The 19,782-nt window shown below is 34.9% G+C and overlaps 1 protein-coding gene and 1 pseudogene across 7 annotated transcripts; both read left to right on the top strand.

The window, feature by feature from the left end:
- Positions 1-73: 73 nt before the first annotated feature.
- Positions 74-18,593, top strand: Pus7l (pseudouridine synthase 7 like). 7 transcript variants are annotated; one of them, XM_013159326.3, is made up of 10 exons: positions 74-192; positions 2,796-2,882; positions 3,877-4,792; positions 5,593-5,752; positions 7,503-7,695; positions 10,443-10,541; positions 12,144-12,225; positions 14,180-14,457; positions 16,251-16,304; positions 17,567-18,593. In XM_013159326.3, the coding sequence occupies exons 3-10, from the start codon at positions 3,892-3,894 to the stop codon at positions 17,891-17,893; spliced, it is 2,094 nt and encodes a 697-aa protein (XP_013014780.1). In that variant the 5' UTR covers positions 74-192; positions 2,796-2,882; positions 3,877-3,891; the 3' UTR covers positions 17,894-18,593. The 7 variants fall into 7 exon arrangements, with proteins under 7 accessions (XP_013014780.1, XP_003475901.1, XP_013014779.1 ...); XM_013159325.3 differs by lacking the exon at positions 74-192 and adding an exon at positions 204-661; XM_063254587.1 differs by lacking the exon at positions 74-192 and adding an exon at positions 205-661 and having other exon boundaries at positions 743-2,882.
- On the top strand, positions 3,345-3,463 carry LOC111753354 (5S ribosomal RNA; annotated as a pseudogene).
- Positions 18,594-19,782: the final 1,189 nt, after the last annotated feature.

The following is a 19,782-nucleotide window of genomic DNA, read 5'->3' as shown; positions in this document are numbered from 1 at the left end:
GGGCGGGGCCACCGGGAGTGGGCGGGACTAACCTGAAAGGCCCCGCCCCCGACTCCCGGCGGCTGCTCCTAGTGGAAAGTCCATGCCTTGAGTTGGGCCCTTTAAATCGACCCCTGCCGGTGACTGACAAATTTTAGGGCTTCCGGGCATGCGCACTCGGCATAGCTGAGGACCGCCCCAACTGGACCGGAGGTAGAGCCCCGGAGTGGCCAGTTCTGTGTCGGGGTTGTACTGTGTGTGGATCCGTGGTGGGTCAGCGTTGAGCAGCTCCTCGCTTCCAGTTCCCGCCAGAGGACTGGGATGCGGGCTAGAACCCTGCCTTGGGATGGCGGGGGAGGGGTGGGGCTGAAGGCCGCGCTGCCCAGGCTCGTTCCGCCGAATGGGGCGTCGGCCGGGCGCGTTCCCCCGCTCCAGGGGGCCGGGGAAGAACTCGGAGGAGACGCGGCTGCCTCCTTTGGTTTCTCCCCGTTAGCAGGACCCTTGCCCAGCCCACAGATCCTTCACGAACGCCTCACTGCCCTCAGCAGGCGAAGCCCCGCGCTCACTCCATTTCCGGTCCACCCTTGCGGAGACCCTAGGCTGGCGTTCCGCTTCGGCACTGCGCTTCCTGAGTTCTACCTATTTCCCTAGCTTAGAAGGCCTTTAGTTTTTCTGGGGAAAGGTAAACTTTATTCTTCTTCCAGGGCCAACCCCTCTAGCGGTGGACGTGTTTTTCTGACTCCTCCAACTCTTGTTTCAGCAGATGCGTTCCATCAATCACGTTAGGAAAGTGTCCTTTGTGATTGTGTTACTGTTCACCCAGTGGCCATCCGTGGACCACGCAGTGGATTCTCAGTCATGGACAGGGCTGTCGGTGTGTGTACTCCATACCCCAGCATGACCTTCCCCCACTACACAGCCCTTTCCCCTGTCTAAGCTGCTTTTCTGTAACACGTTGCATTGTTGTGTATTTTGTTTCACATTACTTGTGATGTCTCCAGTTCCCTTTCGTTTCTCTCTTGATGTCTTTAAGGATTAAGAGAATGTCTTTTAGGCACTTTCTTCTTCACTGAGACAAAATATCCGACACCAGCAGTTTAAAGGAGGGAAGGTTTATTCTAGCTTACAGTTCATAGAGGTTTTAGTTTGTAGTAGGCTAGCTCCAAGGCAGGGCCGCATGGTAGAAAAGAGCTGCAGAGATCTTTTCAGGGGAGGGTGTCTAGGAAACAGAGCCAGAGGAGCAGGGAAGGGAGACGGGCCCCATCCCAGGGACTTACCTCGACCGACCAGACCCCACCTCTAATAGCAAGTGAGCTATAAACCTTTATCATCCAGCCACCCTCCAAGAGCCCCCAGCTGTGAGCATCACCTTGGGAAATTTATGGATGTAAATCATAACAGATGGCTACTCCTTGCCTTGCATTGCTCTTCTTGATTTTCATAGGCAAAAGTAATCCCTTCTCCTTTACTTATGTTTTCTAATAGTATTGTAATACCAGTATTGATTGCAGCCCTTCTATGATCTTAACACTTCTAAATGTGGGCTAATCATTGGTAAGGGAGATAATGTTACTGCTCATATGGAGTTGACCTTGGGTTGGGGCCAAATAGTAAATAATAAAAAAAGAGGGCCAGAGATTTTACTAAGTGGTGTAAGTGCCTGCTTGGCAAGTGCAAGGTCATGAGTTCAATCCTTGGTACCAAAATAATAATATACAGAAAAAACATTGGATAGAAATACTGTCCAAAAGATTAAGTAGGATTTTCTAAGAGAATGACTTGCAGGTTCCTATAGATTATTGGTCAGGGAAATTTCTAAGAACCTGAAAAGATGCAACTATATAATTGAAGAAGGAACAATTTAGCAGGAACAGTTATCATGAATCTAATAAAAAAGAGTAGTTAACAGAATAATGGGTCAAAAATACAAGAAGAGTTTGAAGAATGGACAAGGTCCAGAACCTTAGGTGTCTGGAACTCAATAGTTTGGACTTTACGATAAGTAATTATTGGGTTTTAAATGTACTGGCAATGAAATTTATCTTTTAAAGTAACATTCTGACTACTAAACAAAGAAAGGAGCATAGTGGCCAAGATGTAGAAGAAAGGATTAGAAACCTTCACAATGACTAGGGGGTTTAGTATAAGAAGTAATACTGTAGGACTGACCGAAGGAGGATGGGTTTGATTGGGGAGTCAGGTATTTAAAGTTTGATGGAGGGCTGGAATTTAGCTCAGTGGCTTACGCGCTTGCCTGGTAAGCATAAGGTCATGAGTTTGATCCTCCGTACCAATAAATAAATAAAAAGTTTGGTGGAATTTGGTGATCAGAAACTCAAAGAAGTTATAACCATAGGAACAGATGACCAAAATGAAGTGGAAATAGGAGGCCGAGGATGACAGTGAAGATCTGAGGAACCAGGATGCTCCATCCGGATGATCATATTTGTGCTAGATAAGAAAGTGCTACATAAGAAAGTGGTGAGCCAGAAGGCATCCATAGATAAAGAAAAGAGTCATCAGGGATCAGTGAGGATGACAGCAGATAGGAAAGCCTGATGGCATGATCTGCAAAGAAACTGGTTGTTTTGGAGACAGAAGAGGAAGAAATGGTTTGGAAACATCAATGGCAAACAAAACATAACCATTTGGTTCTAAAGGCTAATAAGTGTGAAAGAAAAAGTAGCCTTCAGCTGCAAAGACTACTTAAGAAGCAGGCTGTGGTAATAGCCACATTTTGATTAAAGTGAGAAATGGGACTATGCAGGCGATTATAGAAAATGAACACACCTTTCTTTAAATTTTGTTTTTCCTAGAAATTTAAGATGCAGAGAATTTGTTCTGATGTTTACATGACAAATGGAAAGAATCGGGAAAGGAAGTAGTTTGCTAAATTGGTCCAGGTTAGTAGACTACGTGGTGGCAGTGAAATGAAGGATCATATGATGATAAATATTCTGAGGCATGTGGCTACTACAGATAACTAAGTATTAAGACAATTTATTTTTCCCACAGCTCCATGTGGTATAGTCATGATAGGTTGTATGTCAACAACAGAAAGCTTTCTCAGAAAATATTCTCTTGTCTACTGCCCAAGAGAACCTTGTAAAAGTTTCTTCCCTCTGATGCTAATAATATGGCTTGAATTTTCCTCTGGGTTAATTTAAGAATTCTGTATTTGTGAGGACTTTAGAGAAGACTTAAGGTCCAGGGTTAACTTAATCCTGCTTCAAAATATAAACAGGTTGTAAGTTGATATTTACAACTTTACTTACCAGTTTAAACTTTTTCTGTCTTATTGTCCCTTCTCATGTTCTAATGTCTACTAAAAATCTGGCCATAAGTTTTCAGAAATTAGTGGACATGTCTATGGCCATACCAGCCTGAATGCACCCAATCTCGTCTGATCTTGGAAGCTAAGCAGGGTCGGGCCTGGTTAGTACTTGGATGGGAGACCGCCTGGAGAAGACGGGTGCTGTAGGCTTTAAAAAAAAAAAAAAGAAAAAAAAATTAGTGGACATTTTATGCTCCATAAACCAGACAAATCATTGTGAAATAGTCCTGTTTTTTGTCTGTTCTTGGTGGGCCTGTAGACACTGTTTTTAAGATAAACTTGAACTTAATCCATTTTAATCCTGAATATTATGTAGGAGCTTAGAATAAGTAAAAAATGAGGTTATAAATCACTAGTTATACTGAAAATAGTTTTCTTACTCAGTTTGGTACAGGTATGTCAAAGTACAGATGATATATGGCCATAAATTATTAGTGTCATTTATGAGAGTTCAGTATTAAAAGGGAGACAGAACTAAGCAATTCTTGCAAACCAATTTTTTTTGTTGTTGTTATTATTTGCACCTTTTCTTCCTGGTAACTGACTCTTTGTTTCTTTTGTAGGCATTACTCTTTAGAATGGAAGAGGATACAGATTATAAAGTCTGGTTTAGCTCTTTGTGTTTTATTAATGGGCATGTTGGATTTCATGGTACTATAAAAAGCTCACCAAGTGACTTTATTGTTGTTGAGATTAATGAACACGGACAATTAGTTAATAAAACAATTGATGAACCTGTTTTGGTTAGTAAAATGCTACCAGAGCTGAATAATTTTGCCAAAAAGCCAAAATTAAGTCTTCAGAATTTACCCCTTGATAACAAAGAAGAAAATACTTTGGCTGTTTGCTCCAATGGTGACCAAAATCATCAGTCGGAGTCAGAAAAAAAAGATACTGTTGATGGCAGGACTTGTAAACAGAAAGAAGAAAAAGCTGATGTGTTAAGCTCTTTTTTGGATGAAAAAACTAATGAATCACTGGATCAGTTTGCCTGTGATATAAAAGAGAAGTGGAATTCAGAAACTGAGTCAATTGAACAATTCCCTGAATTTTCATTAGGCAGAATCCTTGACAAAAACCAGAGGGCTAGTTTACATAGTGCTATTAGGCAGAAATTTCCTTTTTTAATAACTGTAGGAAAAAACAGTGAAATTGTTGTAAAACCAAACCTTGAGTTTAAAGAACTCTGTCGGTTGGTGTCTGAAGAAGAAGCATTGGATTTTTTTAAATATTTGGATGCTAAGAAAGAAAATTCCAAATTTACTTTTAAACCCGATATAAACAAAGCCCACAGAAAAGCTGTCCATCATTTTGTCAACAAGAAGTTTGGAAACCTTGTAGAAACAAAGTCTTTCCCTGAACAGAATAACAATGCTAGTAATCCAAATATAGTGATAACAGTAAGATTTCGGGAAAAAACACACAAGCATGGAAAACGGTCCGTTGTTGAATGCCAAGAAGGAAAAATTGTACATACAGGTAATTTAATAAAGTATCATTATTTTTTTAAATTTAAAATTGAGAGGAAAATGAATAAATAATTTGAACAGATGACCAGAGAGCCACTGGAAAGGGTATATGAGTCTGTTACTTAATGAAACAAAGTCTTCCAAGTTATACTGAGTGTAATAAATTAGCTTTATTGGTGGAAAGATGAGTAAAATAGACACATTTTGGGCTTAGTAGTATAGTTAATTTTGGTTTCCTGTTTTGAAAGTCATCTTAATTGAAACTAAGCATTTAAAGAAGTATATGTTTGCTGTGCTTCCTAAAGTAAAAAGAGTATTTGGAAAACAGATCTCCCTACTCACGGTATAGAATGTAGCTCTGTCAGTCTGCTCTAATATGTGCTGTAATTCCTCTGATGGATGGAACAGTTAGACTTTTTTTTTGGTACCAGGAATTGAACTCAGGATCTTGCGCTTGCCAGGCAGGTACTGTGCCACTGAGCTATATCCCTGTCTGAAACATGTTTACAGATTCATTTAGTAAATAAATTTAAACAAAAGTAGCAGCCCAAATTTGCACAGATTTGGATGTCATAGAAGCAAAATTATACTCTGTAGAACTCCAAGGTGTAAAGTGAAGAGTTGGGACCTTAAAATTGTGTGGGTTTGAATGTATGTTGTGATTTTAGTTTATAGAAGTTTATGAAATTTTCAGTATCTCTAAGATTTAATTTCCACAAATATAAAAACTAGAATGTGCAAGAATATAATTTATATATTGCAGCTGCTTTTTTTTTGTTTTTTTGTAATCTAGGATTATTTTTATTTCAGCTTTTACCCTGCGAAAAGAAAATCTGGAGATGTTTGAAGCAGTTGGTTTTTTAGCTATCAAACTTGGTGTGATTCCTTCTGATTTTAGTTATGCAGGCCTTAAAGACAAGAAAGCCATCACCTATCAGGCAATGGTTGTTAGAAAAGTGACTCCAGAGAGGTAATAAGGTATTGCTTTATAAAATAAAAGTTCCTTTTATATTGCATCAAATAAATAAATATAAGATTAAAAATTCAATATTAAAAGTATATTAACCTCAGTATCAATATTATTTGATTATAGGCCACCAGCACATTTTTACATTGTTATAGTTACCTTGTAAATAGAATTATATCTTCAACTTGTATTGAAAAATTCAGGAAGTTCTAGGATAGAAACTAAGAAGTAGGAGATTTTTAAATTGTCTAAATTTTTCTAAACATTCTGTACTATATTCAAATAAGCATTTATTCATGAAAATGTCTTACAAGTCACTTTTTCCTAATCACTGTAATACTTTCATAGTTCCTTGCATTTAAAATATATCCTTGTTAAATAGAATGTGGGGCTGGGGATTTAGGGGGCTGGGGATTTACGACCCCTGAGTTCGATCCCCAGTACTGATTAAAAAAAAAAAAAAAAAACATAGAATGCAAGGTACTCAAATTTTGTTTCCCTTCAGTTTAGTTTTTTAAAAATATATTTTGTAGTAAAAATGTTTTTGTAAAAAAATACATATTCAGTGTAGAAGATTTAGAAAGTAGAAACAAGTATAAAAAAGAAACAAAAGTCACTAATGATTCCACTCCTCAAAAAATAGCTGCAATAAAAATTTTGATTTATTTCAAAATATTTTTCATACACAGTACCACAGGCACATAATATATATGAAAATTATATTTCACATGCAGTTAATATTTTAAAAATAATATGTGAAAATTTATGTCATGAAATATTTCAAAATTATGTCCATAATATAGATTTATTTAATAGTTATCTATTCTTGGAAATAAGAATTCTTTTCCAATTTTCATGATAAATAATATTGTGATTCATATTCTTATAGTTAAATCTGCATCTTGTTTATATTTCCTTAATATAAACTTCAAAAAGTTGTATCATTGGATCAAAATTAAGTTAATGTTTTAATCCTTAGTCATAAATAGTTAAGTATCACTATTCATAAATAAATTTTTCCAAGGTTTCCTTAACTCTCATTTATGGGACAAAAACAACAAGTATGGGTGTGTTTTTGTGATCAAGAACGGCAGTATGGGAAAGAAAGAACTTTGAATTAGGTATTTAGGAAAACTATTTGGAAGGACAGTAAGCTAAGAATTCTACTTTTAAAAGGCTTTTTTTTTTTTTTTTTTTTTTTTTTTTTTTGGTGAGGACCCAGAAAATATGGATATAAAGGAAAAATTTATATGGGCTACTACAATACCTGGAAATTTATGCTAAGAAAATTGCAATTATTGCTTAGATGTTGAACAAAAATTGAAGGTTTGATTAAGAAAGTGTTAAAAACAGAATTTTTCTTGGTAATACTGGGAAAAGAGACTGAGAAGGGAAAGAGTCGAGTCAGGGGACAGGATGGCCCAACATTGGAGTATGGCATACCGCGACTTTAGGGTTCACTGGGAAAGTCAGGAGCATAGTTGGGAGGTTCTGTCACTTGAGCTAAGAAGTCAGAAACCTACACAGGTAAAGTGATAGCATTGGTAACTTATATTCAAGTTCCTAAAGGAACTGTGCGTGTACTCCTGTAATAGTGAGTATATATTTGTTGAAATAACATTAGAGTATTCTAAAATTAATATTGCATTAATACCTATATTTTGATTTGAGGAATTATCCATAAATGATCATTTTAAATCTTAAATTGAAGAATTTTTTAAATAGATTTAAGTCTATGATTTATCACTTTCAGGTTGAAAAATATTGAAAAAGAAATTGCAAAGAAAAGAATGAATGTGTTTAACATTCGATCCGTAAGTGATTCCCTTAGGCTTGGTCAGCTCAAAGGAAATCATTTTGATATTATCATCAGAAATTTAAAAAATAAAGTAAATGATTCTGCAAACCTGAGAGAGAGAATTCAGGAAGCAATAGAAAATGTTAAGGTAAGAAAACTCATTTTTAAAATAGAGTGTTACAAGAAAATCATCATAGGTCCTTTCTTTACAGTGAAGAAGGGCAACTTATTTTTCTTGTTTACATGTACGTAAAAATATTTTTTAAAGTGATAATTAGAACTATTTGGCTTTTTTCTTAGTACATTTTTATATTAAAACCAAACATAAGCATAATTTTAAAAGCATAGTACAAAGTATGGAGTTTCACAAAGAAGGAGGGACAGTCTTAGCATAAGAAGAATTTCTTTTATCTTTAAAATGTCTTCCTTGTGGAGTAGTATTTTAGTCAGAGAAATTTACTTTTTGGAAATTTTGTCTAGTAATTCTTTTCACAAATTTTTAGTAAATATATTCTAAGATTGTGCATAGTCTTTTTTCTTTTTAATCTAATTTTGAATTTTCTTATATATATACATATGATAAATTATATATAATTTATTATGTCTTATACTAAAACACTACTTAGGTTTTTAAATGACATGTGCTAGGTTTGTAAATACGCATTTGTGAACATAGCTTTTAGTCTCATCATCTTGACTAGGGGCTAGCAAATTTTTCTATAATGGATTGATAATATTTTTTGCTTTGTAGGCATATGGCATCCTTTTCTAATCAGTCAACTGCCATTGTGTGAAAGCAGCTATACAATGTATAACTGAATGAGCAGGCTATGCTTCCAAAAATGTGTTTATAAAAATGAGTACTGTATGGGCTTTTAATGCTGCAGTTAAAAAAAAAAGAGTACTGTATTGAGCCAAATTTGACCTCTGAGCTCTGGTAGTTTGCCAGTCCCTGATCTACATTAGTAATTCTTAACCTGAGGAGCTTTAAAAAAATACCAGCAGTTGGTTTCTACTTTCAAACCAATTAAATAAGATCATATGGGGGTGAGGCTTTGCCACTGGTATTTTAGAATAAGGTCCTACTTGATTCTATTCTACTGCCAATATTGAGAGACTCCGAGCCAAGTTTTCACCACGAAGACCTTTTTCACACAATTTTATAACTCTCTTAATAGGAAGACAAGCAAAGAATGCCTGGCTGCCTTACAGTCAGAAGATTACAGCTAAAGATTTTTGTCTTACAGTTTTTTAAATTAAATTTATTGGTAATATATATATCACATTCATCATAAGGAATTTATACTTGTACATGATGTATCTTGACTGTTCTTTTTTCCCATTCCCTACCCTCCCTTCAACCCCTCTTCTCCTTTGTTTCCACTTTATCCTTCTTTTTTTATTTTATTTTTAAAATTTTTTACCACTTTCACCTATGTGTAAGAGTTCCCTGGTTCCATGTTTACATCTTTTTCTCCCGATTGACGACTTCTTTCCCATGACTGAAAAGCTATTTCTAAAATGATACCTCTTAAAAAATGGAGGGGATGTCTGTGGACTCTGATAGCATTTATCGTCAGTCTTTCCTTAATATTTATGAAGGCACAATTGCCTGTTATAAAATTCCCATTAGAAATAATCTTAGGGTTAGCCAACTGTCTTTAATTCTCATGATGGAGTTGAATGACTCTAAAAATAAGGAATCTGTAAACTTTTCTTTAGAGAGTTATAGCCCTGATTGTTCTATATAATTAATTTGTAGGAGTAGTAGTTATTCTGGTCATTCTAAACTATTTCATTATATTTTATTCAAATTTAAAGTGATGAAACATTCAGCTATGAGATTTAATTCAAGAAGTGTCTACCTATCAGCAATTGTGTTTTGTACTTTATGTAAAGATGCTGTTCCTTTCATGTGGTGCTAATAACAAGCTAAACCTCTTTTATTCAGTAGTCTTTTGGGTTGTTGCTCAGTAACAATTATTGGCTGGAGAAACATACTCCCCTTGAGAAGGGAGTGTGGAAGAATCTTTTTGTCTCTCAAGAAGCCATCTGGGCTTTGTGTTTTTTTTTTTGTGAGAACACAACCACTGATGAATTTCTGTAAACTTTACAGTAATAAGTTATAATTTTCTATTTCTTCTGAGTAATGATGACTCACCTGCGTGTAAGGTAAAATTCTCTGCCTTTCCCCTGAAATCTAAGCATGGTGATTGCTTTACCAGTAGAACCCTGCCAAAGTGATACCATGGTACTTTTTAAATTGGGTAGGGGCATGCTTTAAGAAACTGAGATGAGCTAAATAATAAACAAATATGTAAAGGAGTCAATACTTGGACTTGAAAATGAATCTGTTTCTTCTCAAAATTGGACAGCAGAAGAGTCTTAGAATAAGTAAGAACTTCAGTGCAGACATCAGATCTAGTTATTGGCTAACCAGCTCAGCCTAGATTGCTCAGAAGATTCATTCCTTTAGCAATGACAGTCACATTTCCCCAGAAATCACTTAATAATGTGACTAGAAGGCTGACTTTCCCCACTGTTCTTATGTGCTGTATTTTTGTATTCATTTATTTTTTACATTTTATTTTTGTATTCATTTTTTTGCATTTTATTTTTAAAATTTTTATTAATACATTGGTAGTGATTTTTATTAATACATAATGATTTTATTTATCATAGAGTATTGATACACTTACATAACCCATTTAATTCTTTTTATGTCCCCTTCTCTTTATGCTTTCTCCCTTCTAGTCTTTAACTGTTATTTTTTCTACTGGTCCCTGTCTATTACTGATTATAATTTTTTGATTAAAATAATATGAAGAGAAATATTTCATTAATTTTTGATATAATAATTAAATTTAACATATAGGATAATATTTATATTCATAGACTAAAGGTTTTGTTAATTACTACGGACCACAGAGATTTGGGCAGGGAAGGAAAGTTCACACAGACCAAATTGGATTGGCATTGCTGAAGAGTGAAATGGTATGAAGTTTTAAAATTATTATCTACTTATTCATTTTTACATATTACACAAGGTAGGCTGTTGCTTTTTCTGACTTGTGTAACTTATGTATACACACATTTATACATATATGACATGTATTAGATCACTGAATATAAAGTAACTGCTAATATAGTATTATATTATAAAAAACAAAGTATATGTAATATCTCTTATGTGAGATTGGACAGAGAGTTGTCCAATAAGCTGTAAATTCTTATAGAGTATTCCTTATGAGGAAATATCTAGTTGTATAAATTAGGTGTTATACAATGTGGAAGTTCAGAGACTAAGAGAACAACAAATTTGAAAACAAGATATGACTAGTTTTAATGAAACTAAAAATATGTGTCATATGTATGCTTCATTGTCCAATTAAAATGTACAGGTGTGCTTTTAAGATGTATTCATATGTAGTCATGCATGTATATATTTTTACCCTGGAGTGGAGTACATATAATGAAGGAAAACTATAAAACTTTTGAACAAATGTAAGATTCATATGATAATATTTTACTCATATTTTCATTTGTAAGATGATATGTCACAGTTTAAATATTGTTCTTATTTCATTCTCCAAGAAAATGTCAACTCACATATCTTGTGGTCTTGTGTCATACTGGATGTCCCATCTTAAGTTTTATTAAATTTTATTATGGATGCTTATTTAATATTTTCTAATAGGAGTAAACTTTAATAGGACAAGCCTATGCCTCTTGCTCAACACTCTGTCCAGTGCCCTATACAGTATCTAGCATATCACAGGGGCTTAGTATTTGTTTACTTATATTAGCTTCTGATTGAATATTTGTTTGGATGATTGAATACTACATAACCCAGGCTGGCCTCAGACTCACAGCACTCGTCTTGCCTCAGTCTCCCAAGTGCTGGGATAACAAGCATGCACCACTGTGTCTGGCTTTTTGTTTTCTCTCTCTCTTTTAAAATAGGGTCTTCCTATGTGGTTTAGGCAGACTTAAACTCACTGTGTAGCCCAGGCTGGCCTCAATCTCATGGCAACCTACCTCAGTCTCCCGAGTGCTGGGATTATATGTGTGTACCACTACACCCAGCTCTAAGTGACCTATTTTAAGATCCTTTCCCACTGTCAGACACACACAGTATTTAGGCATAAATTCCAGTGCTGGAGACAGTAAGTAGTAAGATATAAACAGCATTTTCCAAAGAATTCAAGGAATTGAGACTTCAAATGATGTTAATGGCTCACCATTCTCCAGTGCTTGCTTCCTGTCTAATTTCTGTCACAAGTGTTGATCAAGTCTGAGTACTTTACACTTGTGTTCACACCTCAGTTGAAGAATGGTAAATGTGCACAAGTGAATGGGAGGGGAGCCCTTTCTCTATTCTGTAATATTTTAAACCTATGTAGAAAGTTAGGTTGTACAGAAGGTTTTCTATATGTAAAATTGTCTATTTAATTTTGGAAAGTCTAAAAAGAAATTTATAACACCAAAAATCATTTATCAAATGTGTATTCTTTAAGGTAGCCTAGAATTTGCATATTTTAAAAACAAATTTTGACATTTTTATTCAACCTGTGTTTTCTTGCTTGGTTTTTCAAGGTAAAGGCTGTAAAATTATTTCTTACACCAGAGGACTTGGAAGATCCTGTAAATAGAGCCAAGAAATTTTTTCTTCAAACTGGTATATAAGTTGGTTTATCCTGTATGTTCCTGTAGAGATATATAATATAAATGTTGTATCAGCAGGAGGACATTTATTACAATATACATAATAATGATAAGATAATTATGATAGATAAGAATGATAATAATGATAATAATAATGATAAGAAATAGATTGTAGTTTGAATCAGTTTATTGCCTGACTTAAGCACTTCATTTATTTTTTATTTTTTGGTACCAGGGATTGAACTCCCAACCTTGCGCTTGCCAGCCAGGCGCTTACAACTGCTGAACTACATCCCTGGCCCCAAGCACTTTATTTTTACCGGTTAAATATTCCTTGAAGGTAGGAGAGAAGCTAGAAATCGTTTCTTACTTTTCTCTGGCCAAGGTTTTCTGTGGGGAAAAAGAGTTCCAAATTCTAAACTGGTACTGATCGTAGTATAATTCATTACAACCACGGGAGACTCAAACATAAACTAAATGAAAGTTCTATATTTTATGTATTGCTTTTCTTTTGTCTTTTTTTTTTTTTTTTTTGGTCTTTTTCCTTTTTATTCGTACTGGGGATCGAACTCAGGACTGCCTGCTTGCAAGGCAGGCGCTTATGCCGCTGAGCTAAATCTCCAGCCCCTATGTATTGTTTTTGATCTTGGTGACATTTAGCCCAGAGTGTTGATTTTGAAAACTTTAAATTAATGTGATGGCTTTTATACAGAGAGCTTAATGGGATGCAGTAAAGAAAAGTGGCTCCAATTAAACTGCTGGGGCTTCTCTTTCTACATAAGGACTTTCCAAATGAGTGATCTTGTACAGATAATTTAACCCCATTGTTTTAGTTGCTTTGTCTCTAAATTGAAGCTAATAACAATACTTAAAAGACTGTTAAGAGATTTAAATAACACCCTTAAAACAGTGCCTGGCACATATTATTTGATGGATAATTATTAAATTAAATATTATTTATATTAAATAATAATGCCACGTCAGCCACCATACCACTTCAGGTTCATTCAAATGTCTGATCTACTTACATGAATATACTGAATTTCACTGAAATAAAGAAATAAAGAATATAGTTTTCAAATTATTTCTATTATTTTAAATTATATACATATTGCATAGAGATAATCATTCACAAGATGTAATATGTTTTTTCCAAATCATGATTTGTGAACAATGTATGCATTTATACATGTTAGGTGAAATCTAATTAATACTAAAGGAAATTCATTGTGACTTGCTTGTATATGTTGTAGAGTCTGGCAACATAATTTTTTCATGTTGGTGATTCTTAAACTAGTGTGCATAAGGAACACCTAGTGAAGTTACTGGAATGTCAGATATAAGGAACTACTTGATTAAACATATTTGCAGTGGAACCCATGAATCTACATTTTAAAAAACATTCTGTTAAAGATGCCTCGTAGTATACTTGGAGGATCTAGATCTCAATTCTTTCTTATTCTAAAAATTCTGTGTATATATCTATAAAACTTTAAAAATTTCTAGTCCAGAGTGTGTAGCTCAGTGATACAGAGCTTGCCTACCATGCTCAAAGTCTTGGGTTTAATTCTCAGTATTGAATACTACATCCATCCATCCATACACATATACACAGACACGTACATACATAAACCTTACCAACGTCGTGATTTGTTTAATCTCTGGGATTTTCTGTTTTTTCTTTCAACAGTCTTCTCAATAACTTCAAATTAGCTCCATTTCTAAGAAAGGAATTCTATAAATCATTTTTAATTTGGGACTTTTTTGTTTCAGCTAGGAGGATCAAATAATGAATGACTTTGCATTTCCAAAAATAGCTCTTTAAGCATAAGTAGGTATAAATGATAGTGTCAAATGTCATCTTCATATTTATGGAGATTGTCTCTCATTTAGATAGCATAAGGAAGGGCTTCATAAGTGACTTTTAAGTAAAAACAGGTGTCTATCTGATTTTCTGTTCATTTCAGAGGATGCTAAAGGTACACTTTCACTGATGCCTGAGTTCAAAGTTCGAGAGAGAGCATTGTTGGAAGCATTACATCGCTTTGGCATGACAGAGGAGGGATGCATACAGGCATGGTTCTCTTTTCCTCATTCTATGCGCATATTCTACATCCATGCATATAGTAGCAAAATTTGGAATGAGGCAGTGTCTTATAGACTTGCAACCTATGGATCAAAAGTGGTAGAAGGTGATTTGATCTGTTTGGATGAAGATATTGATGAATACTTCCCAAATAATAAAGTAAGTATTATTTCATCAGAGAGATGTAATTAGCATACCAGGAACATTAATTTTCAGAAGCCCTGATTGTGGAAACAATTTAAAACTAAATAGGCATTTTAAGTATGCATGTATATGGGTGTGTGTGTGTGTGTGTGTGTGTGTGTGTGTGTGTATGTATGTATTTTGTTTCCTAATTCCCTGATGCTACCTTGCTGTTAATTTAGGTGTTAGTAAATGGAAAAATAAAAAAACTTATGAGAATCATTTTTAATTCAAATTAAAGAACTGTAACTCAAAACTCACTTGAGGAATAACCAACAAAGATTTGTCAATTCTTACAACTAAAGACCTTTGGTTGATTCAGGCACAGTTACATCTTCTGGCCTGAAACCTAAAATAGTCCTTTTTTTTTTTTTTTTTTTTTTCCTGTGTTCTATTTTTTCTTTTCACTGTAGTAGATCCATTTCCAGTCTGAATTTTAAGATTCTTTTATGGTATTTTAGGAAAAATTGGAAAAATATAGATTGCACAATTTAAAACAGACGAATTCATGATTGAGGAACAGTTAAGTAGCAGAAGTATGTTTGTTAGTTAATTGTTTGATAGCAACCTGGAAGGATACTCTAAAAAACAAAGCATGGTATCCTGTACTTAACTGTGTGTTCAGTATTCACAAATTAATGTTTATAAATTATTTAAATCCCAGAGTGGTAGAGATGCCCATAAATCTGTGAAAGACAGAACATAGGAAGAGATGATAAGAGAGATAGTAGTCCCGTGTACTTTATCCTTTGTATTTTGATCAGCACACATCTGGGCATGTGGAGTTTTATATCCATTTCTGACTGCAGTGGTTAAAAGGGGATATTTACCCCTTGTAAACAGTTAAGCCCCAAATGAAAAACAAAAAGAGGAGGGACATCATGAATGAGTAGGGAGAACTGAAGGAAAAGCAAGCCAATTTAGAGGAGATTTAGCACTCCACTATGTGATGAATGTTTTAAAAATGTGACGTTGCTCTTACCCATGTGGAAAGATGATACCTGACTTTATACTTGAGATTTTCTATGGAGGAAAAATTAGAATTATTTATTCTGTAATTCTCTTTTTCCTTCTCTTTTCTTTCTTTTTTCTTTTTAATTTGTTTTTCTTTTTGTTTTTGAGACAGAATTTCACTATGTCCAGGCTGCCTGGCTTTGAATTCACTCTTATATCCCAGGATGGCCTCAAACTCATGGCCATCCTCCTGTCTCAGCCTCCTAAAATGCTGGGATTACTGGTTTGTGCCACATGCCTGGCTTTATTCTGTGATCTGTAGTAACATTTCTTAAATTTAATTCATCATATACCTTTTGTTTTTTCTCCTTTCTGTGATACCTACCACTGTTCTATGAAACCAAGGTTGACACATACTATGCCTGTGTAGAGTATTTTGATACCGTATTGTTTGAGGAAAGAGGTTGGTGAGGCCGGGGAATTAGTTGAACAGAAACAGATCATGGATTCAGCCTAGTAAAATAACAACTTTGTAATTTGGGAAAAGCATATTGGTGACTGAAGTGAATATATTGCCTTTGAGCAGCCCACCTTTCTCCTTTTATTACAGCATTAGTTCTCAACAGTTGAAGCTGGAAGAATTATTCTAATTTTCATGTAATCTTCTTTGGCACAAACACATTGTTATGAGAAGATCCTGTTTGAGTATCTTTATATTCATCATAGGAATCAAATTATACAAATAGAATTAGGAAAAATTGATGCAGTTTAAACATTTGGGGACCTCTCATTTTCATCATGTTTTTTAAAAATAGGTTCATCTAGTAACTGAAGAAGAAGCAGCAGCTAGTACATATGCAATACACCAGGTAAATTTACTTAAAATTTTTCTGTCATTTTAGACTTTAACGTAGCCATTGTCCCCCCACAAAAATGTTGGCAAGCTCCCTCTTTTTAGTAATTTAAGTTATCATTTATTCACTTACTTTATAGTTCTATAAACTTTCTTTTTTCTTTTTTTTTTTGGTTTTGTCTTTTTCCTTTTTATTGGTACCAGGGATCGAACTCACGACTGCCTGCTTGCAAGGCAGGCGCTTATGCTGCTGAGCTAAATCCTCAGTCCCATTTCTACAAATTTTCATAAACAGATACAGTCATATGACTACCTTGGAAATCAATTTAAAGAATAGTTTTATCTCTCCCTCAAATTTCGTCATGTACTTTTTTTTATACCAGAAATCGAATTCATGACTGTGCGCTTGCAAAGCAGGCAGTTATGCCACTGAGCTAAATCCCCAGCACCTCAACATGTCCTTTATAGTTAACCCCCACTCTTGTCCCCAGCCCTGGAAACCACTGGTTTATTTCCTATCACTATGGTTTTGCTTTTGAAAGAATGTCATATAAATGAAGTTGCACAATGTAACCTATGTGTGTGACTTCTTTAACTTGTGTAAGAACTTTGAAATTCATTCATGTTGTGGATATTTGAGGGTTTTCCTTTTTCTGACTATCTTTTGGTACTATTCAACCAAACTATCTAGAAGTCATCAGCAGGCTGGGAATATATAGCTTAGCAGCATAGTGCTTGCCTGGCAAACGTGAGATCATAAGTTCGATTCCCAGTACCAGTAAAAACAAAAGAAAAGAAGTCATCAGCAAAGGAAGAAACCTCCACAAAATGCAGTGTTTGCTTACAAGCAGCTCAGGAAATAAGCATTGTGTTTGTTGTGACTTGGTTACTTCATGGTTTTTAAATAAGAATTTAAAATTGTTACCTAAAATACTAGTTATGTGATGGAGCAGTAGAGGTCACTCTTTGTGTTACAGGATATACTTTTAGGATTGCATACTTTCACAGAGATTCAATCTTTCTTACCTAGTTAAATCTTGAATCATGGTTTCTCTAATGATACCTGCTTTGAGTTAGTTACCTTAGTTATTGAAAGTCCTTGATTTTCTTTACCTGGAAGCATTAAAAATATAGTGTAGTGTCCAAAGAATGTTTTAGGTGATTAAAATATTTATCTTGAAACTGTGTTTTAGAATGTCCTAGTCATAAAAGTAAAATGCGAATATATCTCTTTTAGAAGACTATTTCATGTGTTTTTTTTCTTCTTCTCATTCACAGGTAGTTCTTCCAGTACTTGGATACAATACTCAGTACCCAAAGAACAAAGTAGGACAGTGGTACAGGGAAATACTAAGCAGAGATGGACTACAGGCATGTAGGTTTAAAGTACCTGCACTGAAACTGAATGTACCAGGATGCTACAGGCACATACTAAAACATCCCCATAATCTCTCATATCAACTGATGGGAGATCTTGAGACCAATGTCAAGATGCAAGGTTTCCACATTGATGAAACAACTGTATCTCTTTTGATCTCTTTTGATCTTGATGCTTCCTGTTACGCTACAGTTTGTCTGAGGGAAATAATGAAGCATGACATTTGAAAGGGGTACCCTTGATATTAAAATCACTCTTGGAAGGAAATGGAGCTACAATTTCTTTCTTTCTTTTTCTTTTTCTTTTTTTTTTTTTTTTTTTAAATCTTTTTGAGACAGTTTCGCTGTAGAGTTCAGACTGACCTTGAACTCACTTTGTAGCTCAGGCTGGCCTCAAATTCACAGCGATCCTACTGCCTCTGCCTACCCAGTACTGGAATTACAAGTGTGTGCCACTGTGCCTCAGTTAGAGCTAAAGTTTTTGAGAATATTCCATGTGCTAGGAGCTTCACAATTGTTGCCTGTTAATTTTCACAGCTTCCCTGGAAGAAGTTCCATGAGCGTGTCAGAGTCAGTTTAAGATCTGTATAACCCCAGTGACTCTGTTCTTTCTATCATATCGTGCTTCAGTGACCTTTGTTCAGTGTCATAAGATTTTTTAAACTACCAAAAACATATGTTGTAACATTTAAGGAAAAAATATTGTAAAGTGATATTCAAATCTTCTAGCTCATTGGTGGTGAACCTGTGGCACATGTGCCGCAGTGGAGACGAAGAGCCTGGTCTGTCAGCATGTGAGCCAAACCACCCCACATCACCCCAGCAGCCAAGCTGGATTAATTGCAATGTTGGCATTTTGTGATAATAAGCAGGTTTTGGGTTGCATTTTTTACACCTTTATGAGATAAATAATCTTTGATGAATGATACATTGACTCCCTAATTTTTTTTCTGATATCTGAAACACAGGTTTTAGAATCAGACAGGTCTGAACTCTGGCTACACCTCTGACTTTGGCTGGTATCTTAATGTATGTTATTCTTTTTAAGAATGGAGGCAGCTGGATGTGGTGGCACACGCCTGTAATCTTAGCACTTAGGAGGCTAGGGTAGGATTGCTGTGATTTCAAGGCCAGCTTAAACTACATAGTGAGCTCAAGGCCAGTCTGAACTACACAGTGGGATCCTGTCTCAAAAAAAAAAAAAAAAAAAAAAAAGAAAGAAAGAAAAATACAGTATCAGCTTCATAAGTGGGAAATAAAAGAAATATGTGCGCATATTGTGTTGGTAGAAAAAGAAAACATTTTGCCCATTTGAAAATTTTAATGTCAGTTTAACTCATCCACATTCCTAAATTGTCTTTTAAGACAGGGTTTCACTATATAGTTCAGGCTGGCCTTGTGGTACTCACTGAATAGCCCAGGCTGGCCTTCTGCCTCAGCTTCTTAAGTGGATTACAGGTGTGCATCACTACAACTGGCTCTCATATTTTATTAACAACTTTTTTTCGAGTTCAATTTGTGGGGGGTGGGTGACTTATGTATTGAGAAGTTCTGAGCATCCTTTGAGTGCTGGTATGATTATCAAATTTAAAGAGCAGTATGGAAAATTATATATCAGTAACCAGGCACATTAATATACTGTAAGTTACTCTAACAACTTAGGGAGTATTAGCACAAGAGAATTAAGTTCAAGAGAAGAAAAAAAGTTGAGTGTACTGCAAAATTTCTTATTATATCTTTTATATATAATGAAAGGAGTTAGAAATTATTTGACAAACAAGCCTTAAATACCTAATGTAAGTAAAATGAAATATACTGAATTGATAGCAAGGATGTAGTTATTAAAAATAAAGGATTTAATAACACTAGAAAGTGTTACCCATCAAAGCAAAGCATGTGTATTACATGAATGCTGTAATATACTGAATCTACTTTTTAAAAATGAAAGGCATGTTGGCATAGTGATTAAAAAGATGCATATTAGATACTAATTCTCCCAGTTTGAACTTTAGAGATCTGCTTATATGTAGCACTGGGCAGATTATTTAAACTTGTATACTTCCGCTTTAACGTTTATCAATTAGATGTTAATGCAGGTATTGCTAACTTCACAAGAT

The sequence above is a fragment of the Cavia porcellus genome, unplaced genomic scaffold, assembly GCF_034190915.1.
Source record: "Cavia porcellus strain 051 isolate PalLab524CR breed Dunkin Hartley unplaced genomic scaffold, mCavPor4.1 scaffold_8, whole genome shotgun sequence".
NCBI lineage: Eukaryota > Metazoa > Chordata > Mammalia > Rodentia > Caviidae > Cavia > Cavia porcellus.
Note: the sequence above shows the minus strand (reverse complement) of the source record. Positions and strands in the feature narration are given on the sequence as shown.